General features: G+C 39.9%; 2 protein-coding genes across 4 annotated transcripts in view; one reads left to right on the top strand and one right to left on the bottom strand.

Annotated features, from left to right (window-relative positions):
* Nucleotides 1-7,617, top strand: part of LHFPL5 (LHFPL tetraspan subfamily member 5) — a 14,898-nt gene extending 7,281 nt beyond the window's left edge. The window contains exon 4 of the mRNA XM_064635926.1: nt 2,501-7,617. The gene's annotated coding sequence lies outside the window, so the exon portion shown is untranslated. The remainder of the gene's footprint in view (nt 1-2,500) is intronic.
* The window catches only part of SRPK1 (SRSF protein kinase 1), a 23,248-nt gene extending 2,507 nt beyond the window's left edge, over nt 1-20,741 (bottom strand). The window contains exons 1-15 of one of the 3 annotated variants that reach the window (XM_064635908.1): nt 20,624-20,741; nt 20,477-20,537; nt 11,768-11,886; nt 10,577-10,685; nt 10,073-10,160; nt 9,818-9,905; nt 8,270-8,376; nt 7,435-7,600; nt 6,548-6,573; nt 5,846-6,059; nt 5,144-5,572; nt 3,818-3,918; nt 2,776-2,883; nt 1,381-1,450; nt 851-943 (exon numbers count right to left, since the gene is read on the bottom strand). In XM_064635908.1, the coding sequence (XP_064491978.1) occupies nt 851-943; nt 1,381-1,450; nt 2,776-2,883; nt 3,818-3,918; nt 5,144-5,572; nt 5,846-6,059; nt 6,548-6,573; nt 7,435-7,600; nt 8,270-8,376; nt 9,818-9,905; nt 10,073-10,160; nt 10,577-10,685; nt 11,768-11,886; nt 20,477-20,537; nt 20,624-20,636 (1,792 nt within the window). In that variant the 5' untranslated portion in view covers nt 20,637-20,741. Of the gene's footprint in view, nt 1-850; nt 944-1,380; nt 1,451-2,775; nt 2,884-3,817; nt 3,919-5,143; nt 5,573-5,845; nt 6,060-6,547; nt 6,574-7,434; nt 7,601-8,269; nt 8,377-9,817; nt 9,906-10,072; nt 10,161-10,576; nt 10,686-11,767; nt 11,887-14,196; nt 14,364-20,112; nt 20,160-20,476; nt 20,538-20,623 lie in introns of those variants that run through there. The other 2 variants (XM_064635910.1, XM_064635909.1) reach the window with 2 other exon arrangements.

Raw genomic sequence — 20,741 nt, 5'->3', positions numbered from 1 at the left:
CTCAATAAAATAGGCTGAACAGCTAAACATGACAGATTGCATTCAGAAACTGTTCTAATAGTTGGGCATAGGGAATATAATGTGGTAGGGCATGCTGAAGGGAGAAGTAAATTACAGTAAAACCCCTTTTCTACTGCTTTGTAAGCGTATTGCAGAAATGTACTTCCTTGAAAGGTTCTTTTTTCACCTCCTGCTATTTCAGATCCAATATAAGCAAATATTACCTTCATTAAATCACCAGCTAGACTGCTTCGACATGACAGACAAACACTATGCCATTGACTTTGGAATACATGCAATGTATACTGCACTGTTTGAGAAAGCAATACGCTACTAAGAAAAAAGAGTTTGGTTTTATTAAAAAAAAAAGTATTAAATTAGGTCAAAACCTACTTTTTCGACTCAATACATTTCTGGGGTACTTAGGGCTTTATGATAATGTTATGTGCTCTGAGCAATATGGCTCATGATGCAAGGCACTATTTAAGGTGACTGGCATGCTAGAAATGGAGTAAAGCTGTCTAGAGAAGTCTTCAAAAGTGAGTCACCACCTCTAGTTGACAAAGATCAGCTAAATAAAGCTACATCAAGTTTGACTAAACATCTAATGTACTGTTTTTCTACCTGCTACATTTGATCTACACCAAGATGTCAAGTACTGGGATGTAGGATACTTTTAGCAGTAAAACAAGAATGCCTTAGATTTAGCTGCAGTTTTACTGATGAAGCCTTTCATAAAACAAAGGAAAGACTTAAAGAGGCATCTTTGCTGGCAGTTCCAGCAAGACATTACTGTGTATTTGGGGTAGAAGATGAGGGGATAAGTGGTATTTCCTTTGTTTCCTTTTACCTTTTTTGGTGAAAAACTCCTTGGAATATTTTCCTGCCAAAATGAGCTTGCGAGGTATTTTCCCCAGAAGTTCTATGATCAATGCAATGTGATCTGCATGTTAAAAAAAACAACACCAAAAATACACAAGACATCTTTATGCTGCCGTTTCCTGTTCTGGGATATAAGAAAGACATTATCTGCCTTAAAAATTACTTTGATATCAACCTGAAATCAAGATTATACTAAGTAACAACAAAGCCAGGGGGCAAGGGGGGAAAAAAATAAGGGGAATTTGAAGCCCTAATCAGTTTGAGATGCAAGGTAGAGAATCCAGGAGCAAGAGGAATGTGAAACACCAGAACAAGAATATAGACTTGTTGCATAGTGTTTTACTGCAGAGGCTTTAGCACAGTTGCTGTGGATTTGGGTAAATAATGTTTTTGCAAGGAGCCTTTGCATTGCTCACTCAAAAGAGAAGGCTCATTCTGAAGAGGCAACCGTTGAATTTCATGTCTCATTTTAAAAAGGGAAGACTTAGGCAAACAGACCTTCATCTCGTGAGTAATCTTCGCCAGAGTGAGGCTCAAACAGGTAGTCTCCTGTTGCTAACTCAAAGGCCTAAACAAACAGAAATGAGCACATTAAATCACTTCAAAACACTGTGCAAACCTCTGTGGGCCATAAGCAAAGCGGTGGGGAAAAAGTAAGATTATAGGCGTGTACGAGATTTTTGCAGGTTAAGTACACCATTACAGCCTAAGATGTGCAATGACTTTGCACCATTCTAACAACTCCATTAAAAACATCATAGGCACATCTATGATGAATTCTGGATCACAGCACAGTGCAGGACACCAGTGTGAAACACCTGTGTAGCCTGTCCTCCTCTTCCCCTCAACAGCATTTTGCAAAAACGATGTCATGTCCAAACTATAGTCTCTGGGGTTGGTTTTTTGTTTTGTTTTGCTTGTTGTTTTTTTTTTTTCTTCTTTGTACAAAGATTCCTTCCTCTCCCCAAATTTCAGAGGCCTTTTTCAGTTAATTTCTGAACATTTGTCTGTAGATATGAAAACATGTTTTAAATGAGAAGAGCATTTGCATTCATTTCAACTCACCGCTCCTAAATTCTGTAACATATTTACCCTTTATGTATTCATTTTTACTCAGAATACTACCTCTGACCTTCTGTATTGTTAGTTTTCTTTATGAACTGCTGTTGCCAAATTATTGAATTAGGCACACAGTGTAATTATGGCCACACGCTCTGCAGAGAAAACACGACCCTGTCACCTTTTATTTTAACACACTTGTCAAAATCACAGCTTGTTTTCCAAAACAGCAAAAATGTCTATTTTCCAAGCTTAAAATATAAACCCCAAGCTTTGATAGGTAGAAAACACAGAATGGAGACACTAAAGAGGCACATACGGTAACTGACTAGACTGATCTTTTTAATCACCATATTCTACATTTGCCAGCTATTACAGGAACAGCTTTAGCCTCATCTCAGCATTACTCAGATTATACACCAGATTAAACACGCAGAGGATGACGAAAATTAGAAATTATACTGAGGGCATCTGTGAAACAGTGCTAGATACAGCAGGAAGGCTTTTTTAATATAAAAAGATATCGTCTTCAGAATTGCATGGTTGTCTTGTTTTTCAAAAAATCACAATGGGCAAAGTACAATCACATTTGGAATCCGCTGATGCTGTACAACTAAATTTTCAAAAGGAAAGCCACACATGGGGGAAAAAAAAAATAAAACAACTCTGCTATGGAAACACGGTATTCAGCAAGTCTGGAAGTTGACTGAACACTTGTAAGGGTTTTTTGCCAGGCCTGGCCAGTCACGCAGCAGCTCAGAGCACACAGCACAAACGAGTTCCCCAGAATGCTCTGTAGAAAGAGTGTAAAATCCCCCAGCTGACACCACTCACCATGCATGCTGTGCTCCAGATGTCAGCAGGGGTGTTGTACCCGGACCCTATCAACACCTCCAAGGACCGGTACTGTCTTGTCTGGATATCTTCAGTGAAGTGCTTGTGCTAAATAAAAGAAATGTTTTACTAAAAAGTTAAAGACTGTTTAAAAGAGGAGAATCAACAACCTGGAAGGCCACAGTAGATCAAAGCTCATTACCATTACATTTCATCCGCATTTAACATCCTCATTAACTATTTCCTTATATTCCTACAAGTGCTGTTTAAATGCTCTACATGAGACACTCCTCAAGTGAAACAGTCCAGCAATTTAGAGGAAAGCAAGCCACAAAAACAGAATAAGGGAAGACTTTCAGAAAATGCACCCTTCTCCTACCCAGTCATGACAGAGAGGCCATGATCCAGCTACCTTAAATCAGATAAGCAACACCAATGTAAGAGATCACCTTGCCAGACACTGCAAGCCTGATGTGCAATTCTGAGTTGAGACTCATCTGTCCCACAAGATCTGAAGTATTTTGCCATTTTAGAAGCCAAGTAAAAGAGACATTTTTTCTATTTGAAATGTCAAACATTTGAAAGCAGCACAGCACAACCATCAAAGAAAACTTTTTAGTTTTATTGCACAAGTATCTTTCACACAGCTCCCAAATCCACTGAAATGGTCTGACAAACTACAGAACTAGCACATCAGAGCAATTGTTTGCAACTTTCACAGTCTCCAAGACAGCTACAAACTCCTTCAGAAATATCACATACTCAGATTTCTAAGCACTGTATGCGACATGATTCACAGGGCCATTAGAAGTAAATCTAATGCCAGTGAGGCACCCAAAGCATGAACCAAAAGCTTATGTTTAGAGGACCATTTCTTTCTTAGTGTCCCTGCTTCCCCTTCTGTTTTTCCCTGTCACAGTTTCAAACTCACTACTTTCACAGCCAGGTCTAAAAACCTTTTTTACAGATTATTTTCCATCTGGGCATACTGTGAATGAATTTGCAGGTTTAAACAGTCAATGTGAAAATAGTGTACACTTACCACCCAGCAGGCATTTCCTAGGTCAGCTATCTTCACTTTGAGCTTATCTGCATTCTTGGGCTCAAGAGGATTAAGAAGGAAATTCCCAGCAGTTGATTTTCCTAGAGGCAATGTGTACAACAGCTGATTAAAGCTACACAGACAGTGTCACCATCTGTCACCCAAATCCTATCACCCTCTCCCTAGCCAGGAAGGGTTTTTCTTACAGATCAGAACTTTTCCCTCCCTGATGCTTAGGTATAAAAATCAGCAGTCTCCACTATCAGCAACAGAAGTACCACCATTAAGAACTGACTGGTGTCACAAAGCAGAAGGACAGAAGGACAAGTAAGCATATACAAGAGTGACTTTCCCAGCACTCTTTGCACAGCCTTAAGAAGTCTGTCTATATTTAAAAAAAACGCTGAAATAAGGGCATTGCCAGAAACAGAACAAGCCTCACAATCCCTAAGTCTCTGAAGAAGGAAAGTCCCCATATTATACTATCTTTTTGATATACCCATCACTCACTGCTGCAACACAATTACAAGAGCTGAAGTATATATTGGGGAAACTGAATGACACAGTGGAGAGCAAAAATGTTAAGTCACTAAATTACATCCAGCAATTTGGAAAAGGGCCGTAAGAAGCAAAAGACGCCTAGTAATCTAGCAGAGGCATCCACCTAACTGCAGTTCAAGTTTCAAAATATAAACATCTCTTGCTACTTTTCATCCATGTAACTCCCCAGTGGTACTCTGGCAAGAAAATGCTAGAATACCTTTTTTTTAAAAAGTACAAATGTTAGTTTTGCCCTCCTTCTCCAAGTAGATATACTTTACCTGACATTGACACAAAGATGCAAAAGTAGACAGTTTTATCCATTCATATTTTAACACACACACATGCAATGTGTTTAAACTGCTGTATACTATCAGAATACATTGAACAATACTTATCCCCTAATTTAGCAGCCAGTGACAATTTGTAAACTTGTGTTTCTAATTATTAGTGAAAATCACACTTGAATAAGCAACACCTTATTCAAAGGAGAAAATGGTCTTACACTGAAAACCAAGTGTATAAGTACTTGTTAAAAGTAGGAACACTTATGCATTGAAAAGTCAAAAACTAAGGTGCAACTACAACCAGGAGCTACAAGCAGTGAACATCTTGAAGTATAACTGTCAGGTTAATTACTCCTGGCAGGAAAAATCTCAAACAGGTGGTTCTGATCACTTCAGCCTACAAAATGCACATTTCTATTAATACTCTGATGAAGTGTTGTAACAGAACTCTCCCACATCAAGGAGGAAGGAGCCCTGTCTTACAAGGTTCCCCTTATACCTTTGTTGTCTGACGGGCTATTATTCTCATTCTCATCTTCTGAAGGGGTCTCTGTCCGGATGCTTTCCTGAAAATTGTTAATCTCCTGCACATTGAATGACTGCTTGTCATTGGATGTGGGCTGACACGCCATGGAATCCTCTGAAACTAAGGGCACAAACGAGTCCGACATTGCTTCTTGAGGCCTGTTCTCTGAGTCAGCGTTATGCTGACTGTAATTACAGCTATGGAAGTTCTCAGTCTTCTGTGTATGAGGGTGATTGCCACAGTCATTGGCATTATGAAGGTCATCCTCAAGTCGCACAGACCCTTGATTCCCAGAGTCTGTGAAGTCCGTCATTTGTATCACTCCGTTGCAGTTTATTTCTGTTACACATTTTTCCACGTTGCCTTCCATTAGATTAGATGGCTCTTGTACAAGGACTTGTGCTGGAAGAGTGGAAAATGAGAATATCGCAAAATATGTCTGAACAAATAGCTGGAAGCTATTCAAGGAGCCCACAGAAGTAGGGAGTTCTCACACAATCATGCATTAATTCAGTTTGCAACAGGACATTTCCCAGTCTCTTTAGAAGGGCAGAATGCAATGCAAAAAGGGGAAATGACAACAGCCAACTCTACTAAAGGTACTCTCTCCTCATACCCACATAAGTGAATGGACAACACTGCCCACTCCATGTCAGCAATACTTCAGGTCCATACCTGTCTTTTTGCCGACACCTTCCTCTGGTGGACTAACTTTTATGAGCATTTCCAGAGGGGTCTGAGCTTCTTCCTCCTCCTCAGGCTGTGTCTGCCCAGGGCTTGCTTCCTTCTCCATTTCCTCTATCTCTTGCATTCGCTTCTCTAACAACTCAGCCTGCCGTTTCTGCTTCTTTTTCAACTTCTTTTTCTTGTTCTTTGACATTTTGTCAGCCTACACAGAGGCAAGCAGAGAAATTTGACTTAGCATTTCATATTTCAACAAATCTAAAATGTGCCAAGTTTTAATTTATTTTAGAGCTGAGGAAGCAGTCTGCAATGAAAATGTTGGAGATAGCTCTTCTCTCAGATAAAAAGCAGCTATTATAGCTTTCAAACCAGTCGTCTATGGCTTTTATCAGTGCATTTTTGCCCTGACCTGAGAAACCTACATTATTCTCCAAGTGAGGGATCTCAGACTCTATAGAAAAATTGCTTTCACAACAGACCTTGAGATCACCACAAGGACTCGTTCTGGTGATATATGAGCTAATACTATTTACATCTCCAAGACAGCATTGAACCTGATGCCTATGCCAAACACAAATCACACTTTTTCTTCTGATATGAGGTTGCTTTCCCTTAACACTGACTGGATTATGAAACAATGCAGTAGATGCTATCAGAAGATGGGTACTTACAGATGAAAGCTATTACACTTACTGGTTTTGGCTGTGGTGCAGTGCTCACTGAAAGGAAAAGAAAGATCAATAAATTAGTATGTCTATATTCAAAAACTATAACTGAATCCTGATCTTAAGGTAGGATTTTTCCTATGTGGTTTGGTAATAACATTTTAATGATATCAGCAAATGTTATTTTAAGGGCTCATTTCTCTACAAAAATACAACGATAAAAAAAAAAGAGAAAAGTATTAAATGTGTAAATGCATAATTAAAATTCCAGATAGAAGACTTGCTTGACTGATATCAGAAACAAACTTCCTGTCATGTAGCTTCATTTACTGCATGTATTATGCATCTTACCTAAATGAAAATGCAAATCAAAGCATTAAAATACTAAACTTAAGGAAGCTTCCTTAAGCTAAGATATGCTACGATGGGCTCAGCTCAATGTTGGTCTTGTAAGATTATGACTGACAGAGCCTTCCAATACACACTGCAGTAGTTCTTGAAAAGTACACACTGGTACAGCTTCATGCAATGGAAGATAATAAACTTCTGAAGAAAATGTGAGAAATATGTTGCCACATTTTCATCCCAGTTCTATATTGAGTGCATCCTGATTGTGCTACGTAAGACTGACTATCCTACCACTTTAGGAGTGCCAGATTAGCTGTATTAAAAGCAGGTGCCAGAGTGCATTTATCATCTCTCCATTTTTCTTACACAAACTGCCTTCCCAGTCATCTTTGAGTTACAACTTATGACTAACTTCACCGTTTACAGTTGGGTTTTCAGAGGCTGCCTGCATAATTGTTCCACTGTACTCAGGAAGTTTTCCTTAGTGAGACTAGTGATGATTTGGGGGTATGTGGGAGAGATAGCACCAATTTTCAGGGGAGGGGTGAAAAAAAAAAAAAAATTCACCTGCAGAGCCAGATGGTGGGGGAGCCCCAGATCTCTGCCACTCTGTTGCTTCTGCAGCCAGCCTGCGAATATACTGGTCGTTAACACAGAGAAGAATGTTCTCAGGTTTAATATCTGTATGAATGATTCGACATTTTGTATGCAAGTAATCCAAACCCTGAAGAACCTGCAGATAAGAAAGAAGGAAATCAACCATTAGACAAAGCAAATAATGAGCAAATTGAGAGTGAAGTAAAAATGCAAAATAGCCTAGGATGCCCAATGAACCTGAAGGGCTTCTGTGTTTGAGAATGCTCCAGATTAGAGCTAATGTGATCAGTGGATATTACGCAGTGTCACAAAATAGAGATTTGCATAGAGATTTTAGCTATGATTTGAAAATGCTCTATTTACCCTCATAACTTATCAAAGTTGAAAATGTAATCTTAATACTCTACAATAAAATCACACTTTCCTCCTCCCCTCCACCTCACATGTAGAAAGATGTTTCTTCTTAGGCAATCATTTAGTGGGGAAAACTGGTTTCTCTTGCTCTTCCTATCATTAAGCACTGTGCTTACTGTGACACTTTAAAAAAATACTTCACTTATGAGGAATGACTGGGGTAAGAAGAGGTAAAAGCACAGCTGGCCTCCCATCACGGTTTAACTGGCAGAAAATTAACTATCTGCAGCAGGAGTTTGCAGTAGAGAAAGGAAATATCAACCCAAGAATATTTTGCTGCACGAGAGAGATACCACTGATTTTTAACTTTTGTTTTCTTGTCAATGAGAAAGATTAGTGAAAGAGTTTTAACCGGGTCAAGGGGAACAGTGCAGTTAGAACTGGAACTTACCTGTTTGATGATTTTTTTGACACAGGGGAGTGGAAGCCCCTGATAATTTGACTTTATGATCCACTTCAGAAGATGATGTCCTAGAACTTCAAACACCATACAGATATCTGGAACTCAATCAAGGGAAAAAATGGACATCCTGACCCAAGGAGCCCTGAATTCCCAGGACAGAGGATCAAAAGAAATCCACATCAGTTATATTTTCTTATATATTAAAGAACCTTCATCCTTCTGACATAGCTTAGAAAAATTGCCTTCCTCAACAGCATCATCCTATCCTACACAATAGTACCATTATCTAAAACACACAATACAGAGGGATGGAGTTGGTTAGCACAATGGTCCTACTGCAGCAGTAGCAATCTCCTGCTTTGAGTGCAAGCCAGTTACACAAGCAAGCATGCATTAGTATTTCCTGCTAGTAGTGAGAGGGCTTCAAGCCAACAATGTACGGTTTGGAACAGCCTAGGCTTTCACCCCAGGCAAAACTCGATGCCAGATCTCTCTGTAGCAGCATTATCTGAAAAGATAATAAGTCATCTTCGGAATAATTAGGTTACTTTCTTCACCCTCCCTTGCCTCTTTACCAGCAAAACAAACTTTTGACAAAGCCTGGACTTCAACAATATTTACATTATCTGCTTTTTGGCTATAAGATCTCAACAGCTACAGTCACTCCAGTGACATATTCAGTACAGTGCCCTTGCTTTAGAATCCAAATTCCTAAGACTTTATTAGGCTGCTTTTTGTATACACTGGCAGAAAGTACACATTTCACAAGAAGAAATACAAGATCAGGTCAACATTTACTGAGAAGAAGGTTAATAGAGGAAATACATTATGAGCCTACTGTTTTCTGAAGTGTTAGAATATTTATAATCTACAGCTCAATTATCTCAAGCACTTAGTAATTCTCATTGAAATAAAATTTAAGCTATTGCAAAGTGAAAACATGCCTAGAAGTCCGACTTTCAAACGTTAAGGATCTATTAGGACTTGCTACAAGTAACTGCCTATTAAAAGGCTGTTCACAGAATTACAGGGTATTTTCAAAGCAATACACTTTAAACATGCTAACAATGTTGATAAAGTACAAAGTAAGATGCTTCCATAACTAGAAAACAAGCTTATTATCAAGTTATAGATGGCATGTGTTTGCTATTTTCAGCTACTGATCTTACTGTTTTGTATCGCTTTACTTAAATAACAGGTTATTTAAGTAGGCTTAAACAGGCTGCTTGCAAAATGGAGGGGTTGGGATAGATAAGTTCTCCTACCCCAAAGGTACCTCTTATACAGCCATTCAGTCCAGATTCACTGATTGGCATCGGCACGTTAAAAGCAGGACCAAGCAGTGCGGCTGACACACATTGCATCAGGCTGAAAGATCACTCTGAACCTGAGCTTAGCAGGCAGTTTTGAAGCAGACCGTTCTACAGCAGGTTTCCTTGGGCAGGGAAAGGGATGCCTGGGCATTGCTCCCCAGCCCAAACAGGACAGCTGCCCAAGCAACTCCCAGTTCTTCGCTGTTATTCCACAAAAGGATACGAGAGCCATTGACTCCTGAGATCTTGAAGTCATCTAATAACTGAACAACTTTCTCTTTACTTGGATCATTTGGATCACTGTTGCGGACCTGCAGAGAAAGAGATTACTGTGAAGTCAGATCTACTGCACTACTGCTAGGTTTCTACACAAAAGTTATATATAGTTATATAAAGTTATATATCAAGCACATGACAAATTTAAACTCCTCAAAATGGAAAAAAAAAATAAAAAATTAAACACAATTCAGGCACTCACCGATTTTAGCAACTTGATTTCATCTAGTGCTGTTTCTGTGTAGTGCTCTGCACTCTTCACCACCTTCATTGCCACAAATCTCCTCCCTCTATTCACACATGGCAAGTAAATTGGAAACAGTTAATGCTCATACAAAGAACTTGTTCTCCGGGATTATCCCAATTCTTTTGCATGAAAGAGAGCTTATTTTATGCATAATGGAAAAATAAGGTTTAAACACTCAAAGACTGTCTTTGACTCTTTTTTTATAAAACATTCATGTTAATAATTTCTCCTAAAATGTAATAATAGGTCAGAAACTGCTGAACACAAGAGTACTCTTCTCACATACGTGGTTTGTCCTGTTAACTCCCTCCCACACATTTGCATCCACAATATCAAAAGAAACTTCTGTTTAGGATGCAGACAGCTATGTTTTGTGTTTTTATCTAAAAGTAAAAAGATGTTTTCTGATCACATTTGTAAATTCCCACCAGAAACACTAGCTAGAACAGAAAGACTTACTGGATGTCCCAAGCCAGCCACACAGTGGAGAAGTGGCCCCATCCAAGCTTCCGAATCACGTGGTATCGTCCATTAAAGAGATCTCCTATTTTCACAAGGTGATAACCACCTAGAAAAATAGCAGGAAGAACCAAAGAACAGGTGTGTGGAACAAGCATCAAAACTTAAGGCAGACTTATTTGATGTGTTTAAATTTTTAATCATATAAACAAATGCAAGTGTTTCTCTAATTGGATCTTGCTAGTACAAATACACAGTATGTTGGAGAAGAAACTGTGAACAGCCCTCTAGTTGACTCGAAAGTTTTAATATAATTGAACTAGAATGACATGTCCATCTTTTCAATTAGGTAATCTCTACAGCATCACAAAATAATATTTCCTCAGTGCAAGCATCTGAAGTCTGCTAGGCTGATCATCTTTGGAAAATACAGGTTGTAATGGTCAGTAACAGAATCTTTCAGCTAAGTATCAATATTGCTTTTGCATGCTCTGACCCCATTATATGAAAGGGTACTGCAGCCAAGATCCCGGAGTTTTCCTTGCAATTGCCTTCCTGACTGAAAGGCACTTTGCCACTTGACATCACCACTGAAAACAGGGAAGTCTCCTCCCTGTTCCCCTCATATCTCTCAAGCTACTGACTATGCAGGAGGATTCCACAATAGAAGCAAAAACATGAGAAGCCAGACATACAATGGAACTAGCAGAAAACAAGAAAGGAAATTGTGATTTGGCATTTCCATTTTCTCTGTATTTAGTTTCTGCTCAGAGAAACAGTGGAAGACTATTTGCAGACGCGAAGTTTTCTGAAGAATGGACCAACATGATGATTTGATCTTCAAAAGAAAACTGAAGAATTTGAAAAGGATTTGAAAGTGTCCTTTTTACAATGAAAATAAAAAAAGGAATTAAATGCCTACTTGCTTTTATCAATAATGAAAGCCCTCTGGCACAGAGGAAAAGTTTACAGCTTTAAACTCATGCATTAAAAACAGCTCTCAACTCAAATCTTGACTGATAACAGAAGGAAACTTGGAGAAGAGCTTCTCCATTTCATGTTGGCTTGAAAAATCATGCAGTCTCAAAACACCCTTAAAGTATGATGGAGTCTATTTTCATTCTCTATAGTAAGTGAGAAATGAAGGGAATTAAATTGCAAATCCTGCATCTTAAACAGGCAAATTCTCACCTTTACAGTAGTCATTTGGATCCTCTTGCTCATCATCATCTGATCCCAGGATTTCTTCCTCTTGCTCTGGGACATCACTCTCTGAATGAGCAGCGGGGCCCCGGTGCTGAGTGTCAGGTCTGAAAGAGAATACACTGCGTGTCTCACACATGTTCTCTTGAAGCCTGTACCTCTCGTGTCACACGAGGGATTGTTGATAATGGAGGAGATGCAATATTCAGCCTTCAGAAAAACTATTCACATTTAAATGCTTTTACTCCTAAGCTAGTATAAAAGTAGAGAGAAATAATTTTTCCTATACTAGTGAGAAATACAACTTAATGTCCTAGATTCACTTTCATAGAAGAACAAAGAAAAGACCAGACCAGATAGCGAGTTAAAAGCTTAATGATCCACCAAAACGTTAGCCTCTTTGAACCCCTTCCCAGCCTTTCATTTGATGAGGACTTTTCTAAAGCAAATTTATATTTTGTTACCGCATGTAAAACCTGAAAATTTAAAATAACATTCATCAACATTTACAGACTAACATCAATCAATTCTCACTCCTTTGGAAAAAAAGTAAACCAGTGTTTTAGAACTTGTGCCCTTCATCTCTTTCACGTTCAAGGTCAAATGAACGTTTAGCAATTCTTCTGCTTCTAACACTTTAGAACTCTAAAGCCCCTAACTGACCTTTATTTCTCCTGTTCTCATATGGTAAGCTGCATTTCTAATTCTTCTCTTCACCAGAGGTCTAAAGTTTATTACAGTTGTCTGAACTACAGAGAGGGGAGTACACAGAAGATGTTCAGCAAACTGCTGAGAGTTTGTTATTGCAGAGGGATTGAAATCAGGCACTGAGGCAATGGAATTTTTCACTCCCACATTCATAAATAAAACCAGTAATGTTAGGTGTTTAACTTTTCACCCAATGTGCTACTCTGAGTTCCTGCTTGTGAAGACCATGTCTGCAAAGGCCACCTCAATGCTCTCACACATTCACGCTGTGTTCGAGTTCCCCAAGTTAAAACATACACTGTCTCCTGTGTCTCAACTCCTTTATGGCATCACACTGATCACAGCGAAACAGCTCATGAAATAACACTAAATCAGGTAATTTATTTATTTTACAAAGCATTACAGGGAACGGTTAAATGTCTACGAAGTTTAATATTCAAGATCCTTCCATAAAATGCAAACATTTATAATTGCAGGCAGCAATGGCAAGAAAGGGCCATGGACAGAATGGTCGAAGGGGAAACTAGATGCTCATAGACAACAAATCCTACAGACAGGGTAAAGAGAACAAGAACACAGAATTGGATGGAAAGAATTTAAGCCCAGGAGCCACACACATAGCGTAAGAGTAATTCTCTCCAACGCTGTTTCAAGATTTTTACTTTAACTGCACAAGATGTAGGGGATTGGAAAGGACTCAAAAGAAAATTCACCTTAAGAACTACTGACAGAAACATCACGCCATTTTGCAGTCCCAATGGTTTTCAATAATAGTAATTTCATGCATCGAGGGAGAAGTTACTGGAAGCATTAAAACCCATTCATTCTCTTGGAAGCTTTCTGTGTCCCTCCTAAAGGGCTGATGGATCATGCTGACAGTCTCGCACGACACACCCAGTAGTCTGCATCTGAGTCTGTCATGGGGATCCAAAAGCATTTCACTTTTACATTATAATCTATTATACCAACTAAGGTGAGAGCTGTATTCAGGTCATATACATTTCTACAGTGCTATTTCCTTTATGAAATCATCTCCAAAACACATCTCTTTCCTTCACCTTCCTGTGAAAATTCGTTTGATGTTATTACATCCCACCATATTCTTCCCTCAAAATGACCATGTCAGCTGAAGATTAAGAGAGAATCAATCAGTGCAGAATATGTATTACTACCTAAGAAAAACTGATACACAAAAGCACAAGCCTCATCTGTCTGCTTTGCTCACAAAGACACTACTCTAAAAAGCACAAAAGGCTGTTAAAGACAGCAGAAAAATCCATACTATACCCAGTATTTAAAGATGACAGCTGAAACAGCTGTTGGCAGTACTGCAAAATGCAGATAAAGTATATAAGAACTCTATACTAAATGATTATTTACACATTAAAAATCAAGTGTTCTAGGGTACTTATTTTTATAGCCACCTCTGGTCTACCCAAAAACACCCTGATCACCTTTTTCCTTTTGCTCTCTTAATGTGCTAATTAAACATCAGAATAAACTGGATATGCAGGGTCCCTCTGCAGCTATATAGCAGTATTCTACTTAAGAAAAACAATGTGGAACAGCAATGCTAAGGCAAAATGCTAGATCTTCTACGGAATTTGTATGAATCCACATCTAGAGACCCTCCCGAAAGTCCTTATTCTCTCAGCAATGCCTGAAGAACAGCATAAATTCACGAGACAAAATTAAAGAGGGTAACCTACCTGCATGAAGCACGGCCTCCCATTGATAAATAAATTCCCGAAGTCAGCCCAATAGTTTTCAAAAAAGCCATCAAAAATCAGACACCACACTATCTGGGGAGCAGGGGGACATCAGCAGCAGGCAGAGGGGCTGGTTCTTCTCGAACACAGCAAAGCTTTGTGTAAGAGTGAGGGAGAAGAGGGATTTGCCTCCAGCACCCAGCCGCAGCTGCCCAGCACTGCATTGCAGGTGAAGGGCCGTGCAGCAAGGCTGGGGCTTGCTCTCAGCTGATCTTCCTGCAAATTCAGTCATGTTAGGGAGTAAGCATAAATAGATTCATCCCCTTCTCTTGATGTCTGTCTCATTCTTCCCTCTCATGAAATTAGATTTTCAGTCAGATACTTTGTTTCATCTTCCTGAACCAGCCGGTTTTATTTGCCTATTCAATAGCCCACTGCATTCAAAGCTCGAATGAAGACAAGGATCATGGTAATTGTCAACAGACCAACCCTGTGATAGAGAAATGCCAGCACAAACATGCAGAAGAGAAAGGGCGTTCAAAGTAAAAATGAATTTTCTAAAGTAATCCCAAACTTCCCCATCCAGAGTTACAAGAAAAACTTATCTTTTATGCTTAAAAGTAACAAAACAAGCAGAAGGAGTCAAATTTTCTTTAAAAAGTTGAACTGAGTATTTTTCACAGCAGCAGGCACTTAACATCATCCTCCAACAATGCAGAAGAATTACCAGCCATTTCCTGTGCCTGTTTATCCTGCTGGTTTATGTAAGTGATAGGGGAAACAAGTCAGCAACATGACAGCAGGACTTTATTAGTGAAAGACACTCTGAAGCTGGTCCTGCAGTTTCAAGCCAAGAGGTTTAAAGAAGAAATGTGTTCATTCGGTTGTATATCTAAAGTATTTTCACCTTAAAAGCTTACTGAAATCTGAACATCCCTTTAACAGTTTAGCATTGCCAAACCTCTTCATATTAGAAAAGGTACTAACAACATGCAAAATTTTCCACTGTAGACAAGATTTTGATCCACGTTCATTGAAGATATCACCCAATAACTCTGTTCACCTCTGCAATGCACAGCAGGGATGGTAAAAGTTATTTGCTTTAAGTAGATACAAAAGCAGATTCCTTCCACCCTCAAACAAGGAAGGCAACATACATTTAGCCCAAATCACTTTTGTCACACTCATCATCCTTATATATGTACTAACAAAAAAGATACTCTTTTACACCTTTTTATTTCAGTTTGCCTCTCCCTTGATATTGGCAAAGATGACACCCATTTGTAGGAAACTGAAGAGAAATGCTTTCCTAAATGATTTTTAAGTCACCTGCAACACAGTCTTCATAAACATTGTCATCCCTTATTTGTGAGCTCAAATTACACACATGAATACCCCCAAGAAGAATTCAATTCAGTGAATGTAACATGAATGATGACTCCAGCTCACCCTGTAGGTGCCACAGATAAAGGTTAACACACCGTAGGACTTGCTGAACAAAGTGTTGTCTTCCACCTTAACCATCCAGCCAATTATTTCCAGGGCTCTACACCCACTACAGCAAGATCTCACCTTCAGTGTTGTTAAAAATTCCTTGTTTTCATTTGAGAAAAAGAAAAAACTCCATATGGCATGGTAAAAAGCCAAGACTTAAAAGCTCCCTCCCATTTTCACATCTGTGCATCGAGACAATGCCTCTTTAAGGAAGTATGCTTGCAAGCTGCATCTTATTCCTATTCCTTAGTGTGTCTGTAATTTCAACATCATGTTAAGGCACATCTAGTGAGAATGACTGCTTCTGATGCCAGCCTCCAAAATGCTTACATGCAGATCTCCTGGCAAACCTCATGTTCAATAAATATGGTAACCAATTACACATGAACTCTCAGTACGAATTCAGGTCCAAAATGATAGAAGTATTTTTCTGCTTATATGCAGTTATCTTTCTGCTCAAGAAATTTCAACTATTTTGAGGGGATTTGAGAGAATAATAAATCATAGATTATAGGGGCCTTTTGAGTCTATAATCCACATTATTTTGTGATTATTGCAACTCATTCACTCCTGCATCCCTATTTTTCTGAATAAAGAACTGGTATGCTCTCACAGTAGGGCAGATCCACAATACTTGCTGCTGTAGAGCACTCACCCCAGAGCTACAGGACTACCACTTTCAAGAACTTAAAAGAAGACTGGAGATGGTTGAACATTTAGCTTTTAAAGAACAGTACTCAGAGGCACCAAGACATACTTTTGATTAGTGGATCTTCAGGATCTCAGTTTGAAGATAAGTAATGGCTTCCACATGGTAACAGTATTAATACACAAATAACAGGCAATCAAGTTTCTTGCTCCCCATACCCACTCCCCCACACGAGCACTGAACAAGCTGTAGAACTGTCTGCTATTCCAGCTATTACAAACCAAGGTATTTCCACGGAAACCCGCAGATCTTCAGCTGTGTCCTGTCACAGTCTGATAATCACTTCTGCATTTGAATGAAAAAATTCAGAGGACAACGCATTCTTACTCTACCTTAAACTTATGTTCAAAATACTTATGAAAGACATATCCCTGGTCTTAATTATGAAAGACAAGTGAGGAAAACATAATCCAAGATCCTGATCCCAGGCAAAGCTTTGAACAAGTTGAGAAAGAAACCAAGGTGATTGTCAGAACTCCAAGGCTCCTCAAAGACAGAAGTAAAGTGATACAAGCAAGACATACAATAACAACCTGAAAGTATCAGGTCTTACTAAGAATTTCTGCTCCCCAGACTGCATAGAGAAACTACCAACTTTGTCTCTCTTCACAGCAATACAAGAGAGGAAGAAGAAAGAAATGAGGTTTCACTCCATGTAAAGAGTCTTGCCAGAAAATTTCAGGTAACTGTAAACCAGTTTCTTGAACATAATGAATATTGCAGGCACTTGGGAAGATGGGGTGGAAGCAAGACTACACAGAGAATTATGTTTGCAATTCCACAGAAGTCACACAAGGCAAACTAGTCCGAGAAGTGTTCCCAGGAAAGCACTGTGCATCTCTCCCACCTTCCTCAGGACCAGGGCAAATACTACATCTAACACATCTGTCTCCCAGTGTTGAACTCCAGAGACATAGTAACTACTTCAAAGAACTGCAAAAGACTTCTGCATTTTTGACACTTCAGCAAAAATAACTACCTGAATGTACCTCACCAGATACTGCTATCTGAAGAGTTTGTAGTTAAACTTACTAATGCTTTTGTATGAACAAAAGCTTGTAAGCCTACGGGCTCCTTTTTGAAAGGCTTTTTTGAGTGTCTTTGGGAATCAACTGACTGTCAGCACCCAAGATGTTCACACCTCAAGAAATTATAAAATTATTACACCACATTCTTCCCCAGATAACTTTCAAAGAGCCACCTTTGGGCAGCAACACGAAGCGCAATAACCTACGTACCAAGCTCCCCGTGTTTTGTTAGCAACTAAAGCTTTGACATGCATATTTCCTGACATATTCTTAACATTAAGGAAAAAGCTTCTCATTTTCTAAAAATAGTTCAGACTAAAGGAATTTTCATTCTAATTCCTTGTCCTTCTGATGGAAAATGGTGAAATTAAGAAACTGAAATCAATGCTTCACTCAAGGCTACAAAGCAACCCAGTGACATCAATATTAGAACTCAGGATCTCCTTGTATCTAAGCTTGCATTTTGTCCCTCCAAGGCATTCAGCTGTCACCCTCCCCGTCTTTCTCCTCGGTTTTCACAGATATGGGATCTGAACAAAAGCACACAGCCATGATATTCTTCCAGCTCTACAGTGGCAGCGATAGAACTAACAAGCAGGCTTGGCAAGTAGAAACTTCCTGAGCAAACATTTGAGACAGCTGATTTAATGAGTCTTCCGTATCACCAAAGGTTTGGAGTAGTTTTACTGGCATGGGAAAACATAGGTACCTCACCTTCATAATTCCAAGAAACTCTACCTGTTGTCTTTCTACAGAAGTGTGTTGTGATAAATGCATTCTCTCCTTCATGGATATCAAATGCAACTTTTAAGCCAGGAGAGATGGAAAGAAATAGGAACATCCTGAATGTGCAGAAAATTAAGAACGTGGTTGACCTTCCCATAAAAAAAGCTTATACACAGAACCATAATTAGTATTTAGAAGGTGTTTCTGTAAATAACCAGTTTAGGCTTGTCTTGTCTGAACGATGTAACTACTGCATGATGAAAAAAAGAAGTAACTTTCCAGTTTTGTATGAAACACAACTCATTTTGATTACTTTAACCTTTCCAAGTGGATTTTTTTGTTCAGTTGATAGGTAAACTTAAAGTAGGTGCAGTTATTTTCTAAAATAAAAGATATTTTGAATTGTTTTAAATCCCTTCAGAACATTCTCTGCATTTTTATACTTACTCATAATAATTCATAGTACTTACTAAACTCAACCTTTTAAAATCAGTTGTTTCATGTTTTTTACTGCACAAGTACAGAATACAATATATTACAGGAAAAGTTACATGCGCAATCTAAACTACCATAGAACATCAGATGTTAAAGGCACATTCCACACAGTTCCAAGTTTAGATTTTGTGGAAAGTCTTGCAACAACCCAGCTAAGCTTATTTTAGAAGATTTAACTCAAGCAGCTTTGTATTAAATAGCATAAATATTGTGGAACTGTATCTAAAGTTAGAGGCTGACACTGGGTTCTTTTAGTTGTACAACATAAAGTATATGCAAGCTTCTTTAATTTCTGAGGCATGACCTAATAAACCCATGGTACCAGAAAACAGAGTCGAAGCATGTAGTTTAAGAATATAAACACAACATTTTACAAAGAGTACAGCTCTGCACTCAAATCAAGGTTAGTGGCAAAATCAAGAGCTAGCCAGCAGTACAGATAACCTGTCCTGGATATGTGGTTAAAAAGGATTAAAAAAAAGAAAAAAAACCAAACCACCACCAACATGCCAGCACTGAAAGTTACCATTCAGCAACCTCAGAATTTACACAGAAATCAGTCTTTCCAGCTGCACTGTGGACTCTATTGGCAGAGTCAGTATTGTTTGTCTGCAGCTAGAGAAGAAAAAAAAAGTAACATGTATAGAATTAAACAATGGATTATTCGCACAGAAATTAGAAAAAGAGGAGAGTTTCAAAAATTGTCCTAATGCTACCTTCAAGAAATACCTGGAACATGTACAGAACAGCATGGAACCATAACACGCATCTCCCAAATACTTTAGTTAGTGCTCCTCGCTCCTCAAAAGCCCTATCTCAAAACAACTGAATCTCAGCTGGAGACAACGAGAAAAAAAAATGAAAATCCACATGATTTTTCTTAGGAAGTGACTAAGAAAGCATCACTCTAGGCCTAAAGGAAAAAACCTCCAAGTCCCACCCTCAAAGCCTTACTTATTGAAAACCTTTGGTTCCTAGGTACCAGCGAGTAAAAAACCTCCTGAGACACCAGAGATGTACAGGAATAAGCAGCATGTTATGGAGCACACAGAACCAGCTCTAGTATTTACATCACCTTTCACTAGAAAGGAACCCACGAGCAGCACTGAACACAGTACTTAATGCAGTCTGGTGGAAGCCATTGTTTAGTATTTACTCGAGTTCTTTTAATTTTTATATCTGCATCCAAAAGCTCACCACACATAAAGACTTGTGACATTCCTGTGGTAGGAGAGAAGCCACACGAGAGCATCAAAGTTACAGAAAGAAGTAAACAACGCATTATGGCATTCTTTCGGCGAGATAAAAAAAAAAATAAAAGAAAATCTCAGGGGGCAAGAGGAGGAAAAAGAGTAAAGAGAAGCTGGTTCCCAAGCCAGCAGTTACTGAAGCGCTCGAGGGGCTGCAGAGAGGGGACGCTGACAAACTCTCCCCGGGGTACAGCCTGCGACTGAGGAAAGGAACCTGCAAGGACAGAGCCCGACACAGAGCTCCATCCATAAGCACGACTACAGCTCCATCTCTGGGTTTCGGGGAGAAGCAGGGAACACAGAATCTGCCGTTCCCCCGTCCAGCCAAAAGAACCGCGACAGGGGACGGCGAGGGGCCGCCGGCGGAGAGCTGGGCGGCAAAACCGCCGCTCCGGGCCACGAGCACGAGAAACGTGCCCTCAACTGAGCTCCCGTTAAACACCGGCCCAGCCCGAGGGTCTCGCACGCTTCGGCCGCCGGGCTCGGCAGCCCCTTCCCCGAGGGGACAGCCGAGGGAAACAAAGAGGCGGCGGTGCCGGCGGGAGATACCACCTGAAGAGAGTCGGGGCCGCACTTACTTCCTCTGGGCCTTGTCCTTCTTGGCTTTGGTCCGCTTCTTTCGGGCCTGCAGAGCCAGCACTAAGGGAGAGAGAGAGAGAAGAAGAGAGAGGCGTGAGGGGCGGCGGGGGCCCAGCGGGGGCCGATGGAGGCCGCGCCGCGCTCACCTTTCCGCTCCATGGCCGCCAACGCCGGCGCCCCCCGGCGCCTGCGCTGCGCCCGCCCCTGCGTCGCGCCGGGCCCGCCGGGCTGGGCACGCGCGGCTCGGCGGCCTCGAGCCGGGGG

This window comes from Pseudopipra pipra, chromosome 25 (assembly GCF_036250125.1).
Source record: "Pseudopipra pipra isolate bDixPip1 chromosome 25, bDixPip1.hap1, whole genome shotgun sequence".
Lineage (NCBI taxonomy): Eukaryota > Metazoa > Chordata > Aves > Passeriformes > Pipridae > Pseudopipra > Pseudopipra pipra.
This window is presented reverse-complemented; position numbering and strand designations above follow the sequence as displayed.